Source organism: Acomys russatus, chromosome 25 (assembly GCF_903995435.1).
Source record: "Acomys russatus chromosome 25, mAcoRus1.1, whole genome shotgun sequence".
Lineage (NCBI taxonomy): Eukaryota > Metazoa > Chordata > Mammalia > Rodentia > Muridae > Acomys > Acomys russatus.
In genome coordinates, this window is record NC_067161.1 from 34,444,681 (window position 1) to 34,456,641 (window position 11,961).

Sequence of the window (11,961 nt, forward strand, 5' to 3'; positions counted from 1 at the left end):
CTTAGGGAGCCACCTTCACGAAAGCTACTCATTTCTGCCTATTGCCCTACACAATCACGTTGCATGCTCACAGTATGCTATTCTTAGAAACTCCAGCTTAGGGGTGGGGATAGGGACGACTTCCGTCTTCTGGCTAAAATAAACCTTTTTTCTGGGCTGGGTTTTTCGAAGAAGGAATAACGAGATTTCCGTGCTCGACCGTGCCAGTTTTCAAGAGCCCCCAAAGTAAGGCCACACTTCAAGCACTGGATCTTATGTCTATCCTAGTCTTGTCTCCTTGCCTCAGTTTTTCTGCTGTCCAATCGGTGGTTTCTTTTGAGGTCACTCAGGAGTTCAGAGCTTCTGTATTGGCATCCCAGACCTCGAGATTTGGGGGGGGGGCGGGGGAAGCGGGGGTACATAAAACCTGATGCGTTGACCCTGCAGTGCACCGCCAGCAGAGGGCGTTGTTCCCTTACCATGGAAGCTTCCACCCGCACTGAGGCCACCCGCAGCCTGGCGAGCTCGCACACAATCCAGGCTAGCCACCAGGACTTGGCCTGGCTCTGACGGTCAAACGTCCCCTTTGATCTTGAAAGCTGGAACTGAGCCTTTGGCTTCTGCCAGAAAGAAATTCTGACTAGCGAAGAAGGAAAAGGCTAGCTCGCTTTTCATTGCCACACCGGCCAACGTTGGAAATTTGTTTGGCTGAATGGTATATGCCTGGGAGCGAAGCCGGGGATGTGGACGCAGAGCATCCATCCTAGAATGTATCTGTCTGCCACCTCCGCAGCTTGAGCGGTGACTGGATGTGGCTCACGCCTTCAGCTGCTGGAGGCGGCGCTCTGGGCCTTGTAGAATGTTTGGCTTGGGCTGTTGCTGGGCAACAGGCATCACCTCGGCCTCCCGCTCATCCCGCCCCCGCTGTTCCTCCTCCTCCTAAGAATTTAATTGGTGTACTTTTTACTTGCATACTGTAAATTGGAAATGGAATGGGGAAGCTGTGTTCCTGGGCACCCAAGCTGTCGAGAACATTCTGCTCATTATAAAACGTACCTCTGCCAGCGGCTAGAGGAAACTCTGGGTGTAGGGCAAATGTGCTGTGCCCAAAAGAGGTGAATGGAAGGGTGAGAAAGAGAGAACATTTACTGTGAAGAAATCCTCTCAAGATCTCTAGTGTTGTAGCGCACGCCTTTAATCCCAGCACTTGGGAGGCAGAGGCAGGAGGATCACTGTGAGTTCAAGGCCAGCCTGGTCTACAGAGCGAGTCCAGGACAGTCAAGATAACATAGAGAAACCCTGTCTCGAAAAACCGGGGGAAAAAAATTCCTAGTGTTACTGTCACAGCCAGGCCACTGCTTAGGGGGCCTGTTATCTTTGGTATTTAAATCATTCTACATTTTCCACCAAGAAAATTTGTTTTGCCTCCGCCAGAGAGGGACTGATTAAGAGGTCTTCTTTCTCCCCCACCCCCTCTATCCCCTGCTCTCTTCTCTCTCTTCTTTCCCCCCATCTTCCCTTTCTACTTCCGCTCCTCCTTGGCTCCCTGGCTCTTTGCCTCAGAAGTTCAAGTCCAGAGGTGTGGCAGGTCCCTACCGTGAGGCCAGTTCCTGAAGACAAGGCTACCTGGAGAGGAATAACGAATCTATTTATTAAACCATTTCAAAGCATCACACAATTTCTTCCAGGAAAAGACCTTAAAATGGAAGAGAGTAAGGGTCCTGGGTGAGAACATCTTTATGAAAAAAAATTTTTTTTAGGTTTATTCACATTTTATTTGTGTGTGTTTTGCCTACGTGTATGTCTGTTTTCTGCATGCATGCTTGGTGGTACCATTGGAGGTCAGAAGAAGGAGTTACAGATGGTTTTGACCTACCATGTGGGTGCTGGGAACAGAACTCAAGTCCTTTTCTTCTTCTTCTTCTTCTTCTTCTTCTTCTTCTTCTTCTTCTTCTTCTTCTTTTCTTCCTCCTCCTCCTCCTCTTCTTCCTCCTCTTCCTCTTCCTCTTCTTCTTCTAAACTGAGACAAGGTCTTGATTTGTAGGCCTGATTGGCCTGGAACTCACAAGAGATCCTCCTGCCCCTGCCTTCTGAGTGCTGGGCTTGAAGGCAGAAACAGTTATGTCTGCCTTATATTATTTTATTTTATTGCCTTAGATTTTAAACAGATATATAGTTCTTGTACATAGTGAGAGTTTAAGCCAACGACATGACTACTTCAGGTACGGTTAAGCAGAAGGCTTCTGTTGTAGATACGAGGGAGAGTCCATATGAAATAGTTCAGAGCAGGGATGAGAAGTGGGAGGCAACATGGCCAGCCGACTGGACCTGGACACGGGAGGAGAGAGACAGGGAGAGTGGAAAGTGAGAGACGACATCACAGAGTGGCAGCAAAGGAGACCAGGAGAGTACATAGCTGAAATAGGAAGGTTATAATAAGAATGAGAAGCTGGAGAGATGGCTCAGAGGTTAAGAACACTGACTGCTTATTCAGAGGTCCTGAGTTCAATTCCCAGCAACCACATGGTGGCTCACACCTATCTATAATGTGATCTGGTGCCCTCTTCTGGCCTGCAGGTGTACATGCAGACAGACCACTGTAAACACAATAAATAAATAAATCTTGAAAAGAAAAGAATGAGAAGGTACGGGGAGGGAAGACCATGAACTTGAGATGTTTAGGGTAAGAGGCAGGGTGAGAAGAGCCAGGATGCCTTTAACAGGTACTTGTGATGCTGAGGAAGTCTGAAGGTAATCATGTACATTGGCATGCTAATAGGGACCACAGACAGCCATTTGTCCCTTCTGCCAGTGATGAGGGGACTGGTTCCTGGCTTTTGTCTAGCTGCCAGAATTTGTCTAATTGCCTGACAATAAGACCTTGTCTCAGGAGGAAAAAAGAAGTATTTTATGTGATTTGGCATTTTACCTGAATGTATGTGCCTATGCCTGCAGGGTCCAGAAGAGCGTGCAGACTCCTGAAACTGAAGTCGCAGATGGTTGTGAGCTGCCGTATCCTGCTGGGAATAGAACCCAGGTCATCTGGAAAAGCAGCCAGTGTTCTTAACTGCTGAGCCATCTCGCCAGCCCTGTTGATTCTATTTTAATTAAAGTACTGTCACACAAAGAAGTAAGTTAATTCCACTTTTACTGAGAAATCATTTTTCCCCCTAATAGAATGAAGTATATTTGTTTGCAGACACAAATATGGTAAAAGAATCATGTAAAGAAATTTTAAAGGCCAGTGCAGCATGGTCTGCAGTGCAACTCACCCCAGTGTCGCGCAGCTTGTACCACACATCTCCAGGAGTTCTAATTCACCACTCTGTGTGGCCCCTCCTCTCCACAGCTTGCAGGATGGATGCCGCCAGTCTTATGTCGCACCGAATAAGGAGATGGCGTGTGGAGAATAGCCCCAAGTAACTGTCTTAGATTAGTTCTAATTCACCACTCTGTGTGGCCCCTCCTCTCCACAGATTGCAGGATGGATGCCACCAGTCTTATGTCGCACCGAATAAGGAGATGGCGTGTGGAGAATAGCCCCAAGTAACTGTCTTAGATTTTGTCCATATGATAAAACAATATGATAAAGCAATATATAGAAAAATTTTAATTCAGAACACGGTTGCTCTGGCAAGAGATCTCATCCAAAGACCTTCTAGGTCTGTGTGATCCAGCTGGAGTACAAACACACCTCTAATCCCAGGAGACAGAGACAAGCAGACCTCTGAGTTCAAGGCCAGCCTGATACAGAGCAAGCTCCCAGTAAATAAAAGTTTAGGTCCAGGCATGATGGTACATGCCTTTAATCCAAGCACCCAGGAGACAGAGGCATGCAGATCTCTGAATTTCAGACAGTTCACTTGAGTCAGTGAGTTGAGAGGCAGTGCAATGGATTTGAGTTCATGACAGTTCAGTTCGTGGAATTCAGAGGCAGGTTTTTTTGTTGTTGTTGTTGTTTGTTTTTTTGTTTTTTGTTTTTGAGACAGGGTCTCTTTGTGTTAGGCTCGGCTGTCCTGGGCTCACTTTGTAGACCAGGCTGGCCTCGAACTCACAGCGATCCACCTGCCTCTGCCTCCCAAGTGCTGGGATTAAAGGCGTGTGCCACCACACCCGCCTCAGAGGCAGTTTTTACAGAGTTTTACAGAGACAAGTTGAAGAGAGAACAAGCTAGACACAGGTGAAGATGGAAGGAGCCAGAAGATTAGAACACATTACTAGAGTGAGTTTGAGGCCAAGCAGAGCAATTCAGTGAGACATTGAGAGAAGCCAGATGGAATCAGTCAGCTTCGAGAGGAGTTTAGGCCAGAACAGCTGAGCTGAACCAGCCAGCCAGAGTTCAGAAAGAACTTGAAAGGGTGAGCCTCATCCAGCAGTAAGTCTCAGAGGCTGAAAGCATGGTAGGCCTAGATTAGATTGTACAGAGGCTAGAAGCTTCCAGGGCTAGGCCTAGGTTGGCAGAAGGAGGCAGTGAGCCTCCAAGATGACAATTAATCAGGAGAATAAAAGATACATTTACATAAGGGAGTAAGGGTTTGCTCAGACTGGCAATTCCAGGGCACAGTCCATCTTGGCAGAGAATTCCAGGCCACTGGGGGGGGGGGGGCGGAGCAGCTGGCCACGCCCTGTCCATTCAGGAAGCAGAAAGAGAGAGATGAGTGCGAGCTGCTGCTCAGCTCCCTTCTTTAACACAGTCGGGGATTCCCTGCCCTGGGTGTGGCCCCGCCCACACTTAAGATCAGGTAATATAATCAAGGCAGTGCCCCACAGGCTGCCCCAAGCCCATCTCTCTGGTAGGTATACATTCTTTCAAGTTGCCAACACTAACCAGCGCAGTCAATAAACGAGTATAGAGCTGGCAAGATGCCACTCTGCCACTTACTAGAAGTGAGCCTGGACAAGTTTTCTGCTGACTTTTGCAGCCTTTGGTTCTCTGACTTAAAAATCTAGACACCTAATGGGCCAGGGACATGGTTCGGTACGTAAGAGCTTGGTGAGCAAGCAAGAAGACCAGAGTCCAGTGCCCAGAGCCCGTGTTAATGCCAGGTGGGAATGGTGGCTCACCTATAGCTCTAGTCTCATAAGGCACACAGGGGATCCCCAGAGCAAGCCTGCTAGGGAGACTAGCTATATCCACGAATCCTAGATTGATTGAGAGACCCTGCCTCATTGAATAAAGTGGAAGAGCAATTGAAAATTATTTGAACCATCAACCTCAGGCCTCCACATGCATATGCACCCACATGTACCCCCCCCATATAGGTGACAATACACATGCAAATACACACACACACACACACACACACACACACAGGCTGGCTGAGGAAAACATCCAGCAACTAAGAGTCTGTACTATACACAAGGCTTGTTGATAACTGTGGCATGGTGAAAGAGTGCCTGGAATATACTTAACAAACATGGCTTACAGGTGCATTACTTGTGTCCTGAATCTTCATTAGGCAAGGGGGGCTTGCTCAAGATAAACCTCCATCAAAGGCAATGCAGAACACTCCAGCAGGTTTGCTGGGGCTGTGATTCACACATATCGACAACAGCTAACTTGTCGTCCATTAAAGGAACTCATCCTCCTCCTGTGACAACCTTTACCACCTAAATTGTCTCAACAGTTCGTTTTTCTACTACATTTGTTTATTTACTTATTTACGTGTGTCTGGGTGTATCTCATGGTATGTGTGTGTGTGTGTGTTTTTTATTTGTGTGCAGGCACAGATGTGTGTGTGCACATGCACATGTATGCCCACATACATGGTCTCCAGAGGACAACCTCAGGTGTCTTTCCTCAGATGTTGTCCACTTGGTTTTTGTTTTGTTTCGTTTTGTTTTTCTGAGACAGGGTTTCTCTGCGTAGCCTTGGCTGTCCTAGACATCCTTTGTAGACCAGCTTGGCCTCGAACGCACAGCGATCTACCTGCCTCTGCCTCCCGAATGCTGGGATTAAAGGCGTGCGCCACCACGCCTGGCCCAATTGGGTCTTTAATTTGTTTCTTCTGTGGATTTTTGTTTTGTCTTGTTTTGGGCAGGATCGCTCAGGAGCCTAGATTTCACTCAGCAAGCTTGGCTGGCGGGCCAGTGAGCTGCTGAGACCCACCTGTCTCTGCGTCCCTGCGCTGAGATGATAGACAACCACCACACCTCTGTTTGTTTGTTTGTATTTGTTTGTTTAATTGTTTAGATTTATTTATTTGTGTGCATGAATGTCTTGCCTGCATGCCACTTGAGTGTCTGGTGCTGTAGAAATCAGAAAGGGTGGATGCCTGACCTCCTGAACTGAAGAAGTTCAGAAGCTGTGAGCTACCATGGAGGTACTGTGAACCAAAGCCCAGTCCTGTAGCAAAGCAGCCACTTTGCTTTGCTTAACTCCTGAGCCACTTCTCCTGGCCCACACCTGGCTTTTTGTTTTGTTTTTTGAGACAGGGGCTCTCTATGTACCCCTGCCTGGCCTGGGACTCAGTGTGTAAGCTAGGCTAGCCTCAGACTCACAGAGATCCACCTTCTTTTGCCTCCCAAGTGCTGAGATTAAAGGCAGGTTGCCGCTACACTTGGCCACCTGTTTTGTTTTGTTCTGTTCTGTGGGGTCTTAGGATCTAACTCAGGTTCATGTGTTAACGAAACAACTCTCCCAACTCATGATTTTCTTTTAAGAGGTGAATATATGGTGCTTCCCACATTGCTGTCATATTCTCAGTGACTCCCCTCACTGTGCCAGAATGGTCTTGGCCTGCAAGGAAATAGCAACGGTTCCTAACACCCGAGCTGTGGGTTTATTGATTCTTAACTCTTAGCAAATGATTTATTTCACTTGGAGGTTTGCAGGGTGCTGGAGAGATATGAGGCGCTGAATAGCTCTCCTGGGAGGTAAGTGCTCTGCAACCCCCTGTCCTCTTTACTGCTGTTAGCTGGGATCTTGTCTCTCAAGACACGTCATATCTGCACCTGGAACCTTCGTAGCTCCTTCTCAGTCAGACCTTTCCTTCCCCCACAGAACATCTCTAATGTTTCCTTCTGTCTCCTGGAGCTTCGGTGATGCAAATCGCTGTGATTACTGCCTCTCCACAATTTTCTGCAGAGGCAGAAGATTTGATTTGCATTTTAAAATAATTTATGCAGACTAGCTAGAGTTCCAGGCTAGGGAAGTAGAAAGAAAGGGATCAGGGCCGGCATTTATCTGTGATTCCCGGCTATAATGCCTGCGTGATTGATTTCCTTTCCTTTGCAGGGAAATCTCAATTTATAGAATTACTGAAAGGGGGAGGGGAAATATAAGGAGAGGGAAGACATTACGGAGATAAAACGGGAGCAGGACGCCACGAGTGGGTAACGTTTGTTCAGTAGGGTAGATAGCCTAGATTCATTCTCTAGCCCTGGAAAAAGAACAAAGGGAAGAAGGAAGGGGAGGGAGGAGGAAGAACAGGGAGGGAGGGAGGGGAAGGAGGCAGCATGATGGTCCAGCAGGTAAAAGCGCTTGCCATGGAAGCCTGACAAGCTACATCCTATCCTGGATCTCACAGGGGAAGGAGAGACCCAGCCTCTGAAATGTGTCTTCTGACCTCAACATAGGCTCTGTGGCCCATGAGGACCCACATCTCTTCCTCAGACACAGCAAAATAATAATAATAAAATTAGTATTAACTAAACATTATTATTATTATTATTATTATTATTATTATTATTATTATTAAAAGATTTATTTTTATTTGTAGCTACGTAGAGGTATGGAGTCCAGAGTTATAGGAGGCTGTGAGGTGCCTGCTGGGTACCAAACCAGGGTCCATTGCAATAGCATTATATGCTTTTAACCACTGAGCTATCTCTCTAGCCCCAAGAATAACATTCCTTTAAATAAGGAAAAAAAAAAAAAAAAACAATTATAGCTAAGAGAGGAGCACAAGCAGAAATAAAAACAGGAACTGTTTATTTCGTTGCTTAAGTCGTTCCACGAGTGAGTGCTGGACCGCCTTTAATGATTTGACACACACTGGGGCGGGAAGCCACAATCCCCTACGCCACTGCAAGAACCATTCAGTGTGACTGATGACATGCAAACATAAATTTCAAAAACAGTAATACCATGATATGATACAAAAAATGGATTGAGCAAATAGATTTCACATCTTTAAAAGGGGAGGGGGGAGAAGGGTGCTGTTACAAGTCCACTATACCCAACTGGAAATCATGGCCATACGCACAGGCCTGCTCCACTCACAGGAAGGAATGAAAGTTCAGAAGTCAAACTAGTCCCTCTAGATCACTGGAATGGGGCTCTGCATCTGCTGCTTCCGGTGCTTTTGAAAAATGAATATCACACACTTATTTGTTCAGAACTTTCATATAAAAGAGTAATAATCATTTCAATTACTGTTAATCAGTTATTTTTTTCTGGTATAATAACTTTTTTGAATAGTCACCCATTGCAATGAAAACCATAGATTCAGAATTCACAATTAAAAAAATTAAAATTTCATGCCAAATCAAAGTAGTTAATGCACATTTACAATTCAGAGTAGTTTAAAACTATTTACCAACATGTGTCTTTTCTCTCTTAGTTAAATCACTTTTACTCTCAAGATGTACTTCACTTTGTTTGTTCATTTTTGCTTGTTTTGTTTTTTTAGGGGCAGGGATTGTTTGTTTTGTTTTGAGACAGAGTCTCTCTATGTAGCCCTTACTGGCCTAGAACTCAATCTCTAGAGCAGGCTGGTCTTGAACTCACAGAGATCCGCCTGCCTCTGCCTCCCAAGTGCTAGGATTAAAGGCGTAGGCCACAAGGCCAATCATATCCTTGTTTTTCGATATTTGACATTCACAGTATAATTGGAATTAGTTACATTCACCAGGGTCACAATGGTTATTCCATGTTCAAGATTCCAGAATCTGTACTGCCTACAATGAGGTAGATAGACTCACTGAGTGTTGTTGGCTAGGACTTAATTTTCTTTAGACCGTCTCTTTTTTTTTTTTTTTTTTTTTTTTTTGGTTTTTCGAGACAGGGTTTCTCTGTGTAGCCTTGGCCATCCTGGACTCACTTTGTAGACCAGGCTGGCCTCGAACTCACAGCGCTCCGCCTGCCTCTGCCTCCCGAGTGCTGGGATTAAAGGCGTGCGCCACCACGCCTGGCTTGACCGTCTCTTTTTAAAAGATAGATTTTTCAAAATATTTAGCAAAAGACTGAAAATGTCTTAGTACTTTGCCAAAAAAAAAAAAAAAAAAAAAAAAAAAGGAAAAAATAGAATTTTAAAAGGTATTATCAAAGTTGCTATACCTCATTTTACTTTAAAAACAGAATAAAAGCATCAAATTACAAAGCCACTAGAGATCTTAAAGTCGCCATCTTTGAACATCTAGAGAGACTTGTTCTAATTCTGATTTGGGAAATGTGTCCACAATTATCCATGCACAGGCCTCTGGTAAACCTCTCTAGGGGCCAGACCAGCTGCTACCCCTTAACCTTTAACCCTAAACTTTAAGCCTCCTCCCAAGTTCAGGCCTGACTGCTTGGCTCCTCTCCTGGGGAACAAGAATCCCATCTCTGTAGGCACATCAAATTTCAGACAGAAGGTTGTACCCAAGCGGTACAACAGGCTGTAATGGATAAAGTTGGAAGTGAGACAGGCTCCCGGTGTCGGGCCTCTCTTGGACAGGCTTAGACGGTGTGGCACAGGCCCTGGTATGTCAACCAAAGGCATTGGTAGCTCCAAGGCCATTCAGGTTGGAGGGGGCAGACTGGGCACTAACCCAGCTAAAGGCCCCGGAGTGGGTCGTCGAGAGATTTCGGTGAAGGATGGTAGGCTACCACGGATCTTGGTCTTTTTCCGGGGAGCCATGGGCGAGGCGCCCAAGAACTTGCTGAAGGAGCTTGACTTCTTCAAGCCACGGGCTAAGTCCTGAAGCATCAAGTCGTCTGCCAGGACGCCCAGAAACGCGCTAGTGGTGGAGCTGAGGATGGTGGCGGCCACCTGCACGGGGTGCCGAGACACAAGGCTCCCACTGCCACCACTGGCCGCATCAGGCTCCTTGGTAGATCGCAGGCCAGGGTCACCAAGTAAACGCCGCAGAGCGTAGGAGGAGCCAGGCCGCAGGTATTGGTAGGCACGACGGCCACTATGGTCACGGACGTGCACTTGGGCGCCCAGACGCACCACTAGCAGCACCGCGGCATCCTCGTGGCCGTGCAGAGCCGCCAGGTGTAGCGGCGTGTAGCCACCGTGCGAGCGCGCGTTCACGTCCACGGGAGCCCCCCCACGCCGGGCAACCTCCACCAGCTGTAGAGCCATCTCCCTGTCGCCGCTCTTGGCTGCCCAGTGTAAGGCGGTGAAACCCGACATGAAGTCGCGCTTGGTAGCCAGACCTCGATCCCGCAGGAGCAGCCCATGCAGCTGGTGGCTCCAACGGCCGCTGGCGGTGCGCACCAGCCACTCGTGCTCCGTGGGCTCCAGAGGCACCGCGGGTGGCGGCGGCGGCGCGACGGGCATCTCCTCAGTGTCCGGGCTCAGCAGGCGCGGACCGGCGCGCGACAGGCGCCTAAGATGCGGGGAGCGACCGGGCCCCAGGTGGAGGCCTAGACCCGACTCCTCTACCGAAAGCCGCCGCAGGAGCATTGGGGAGCACCGCGGGCTCGGCTCCTCCGATCGCTGCCGGCGCAGGCCTTGCTCCTCCGCGCGGATCCGCAGCGCAGCAGGACCGGGGACGACACAGCGCACTGGCAGCATGCAGGGTTTCTGCGGAGGCACTTGCGCCGTGGGAGGTGCAGGTTCTGGGACTTGGGGTTCCATGCTAGGCAAGGCCAGCCCCGACGGCACACTGGCCGGTGCAGCTGCCTCGGAGACTCCCTCCGAGGACCGGAGTAGCTCTGGATCCTCGGGTGCCCCCGGCCGTGGCGCTGAACCTGATGGAGCCTCCAGCTGGGTGACCCCTGAGGGTGGGATCCCAGAGGTTTGTTCGGATGGTGCGGACGAGTCATCCGGCGGTTCCCCGGACGGTTGTGGGGAGGGGAGAGCTCCGGGGGCACAGTAGTCCTCGGTAGGGACCGCAGTGCACTGGGCCAGCGTGGCTGGCCCCCCAGTGGTGGAGAGGTGTGGGAGCTCGGGTCCCTCCGGAGGCCGCGGCTTCTTTCTCAGCACCACGAACTTGACCCCGTCCAGCTCCTTCACCACGGCCACGTTGTTGACGAACTGCTTGAAGCGGTCCCTGCGGGCCGCGCGGCCGCGTGGGTCCCCAGCGTCCAGCAGCGGCTTGAAGCGGCTCAGCAGCTCGGAGTTGCGCACCTGCCCGCCGTGTTCCCGCAGGAAGCCCAGCACGGCCGCCTGGCTCACCCCTGCGGCGGCGGCAGCAGCAGCGGCTGCGGCTGCCAGGGCCATGCTCGGTCTCTGGGGCTCCGGAGTCGCCCCAGCCGCGGAGTCGCTCACCGGGGGCTCTGATCCCCAAAGCTAGACTGCAGTCACGCCCTCGCCGCGATGCTGGGCTGTCTCTGGGCGAAGGGCGCCTGGGGCTCCTACCCTCCGTCCGCGCCCAGTTGGACTCCCGGACTCGGGGGTAGGTTGCTGCTGAGAGGTCCTGTCCAATAGGCGCCAGGCTCCATGCCCCTGTGCGGTGCTCGGCTTACAGGTGACAGCTGCCACTGGAGGTGCAGAGGGAAATGGGGGAGCAGAGACTCTCTGAGCTGCCCCCACCTAAGCCGGGGAATTAAAGGCGCAGCGCCTGTCTTCAGCTCCACTCCCGGTTGCTAGGTGGGTGTGTTCCCTGGGGATGTTGCAGCGGAAGGGCGAGGCGAGGATATTTATTACCTTTAGGAGTGTTTAGCACAAAAGATAAGCAATATTTTACATATATGCTCTTACAATACGTATATTGCATCAACACCTCTCCAATTTCTCATGATTTTCATACAGAAAAAATTCACAAAATTCACAAGCAAGAACAATTATCTGTGTGGCGCTGCTAAAGTGCCTGAAACTAGAGGCTTAC

At 49.4% G+C, this 11,961-nt stretch overlaps 1 protein-coding gene across 1 annotated transcript; it reads right to left on the minus strand.

The window, feature by feature from the left end:
* Positions 1-9,680: 9,680 nt before the first annotated feature.
* Positions 9,681-11,689, minus strand: Sowaha (sosondowah ankyrin repeat domain family member A). The gene has a single exon (XM_051167939.1). The coding sequence runs from the start codon at positions 11,352-11,354 to the stop codon at positions 9,702-9,704; it is 1,653 nt and encodes a 550-aa protein (XP_051023896.1). The 5' UTR covers positions 11,355-11,689; the 3' UTR covers positions 9,681-9,701.
* Between the last annotated feature and the right edge of the window lie 272 nt (positions 11,690-11,961).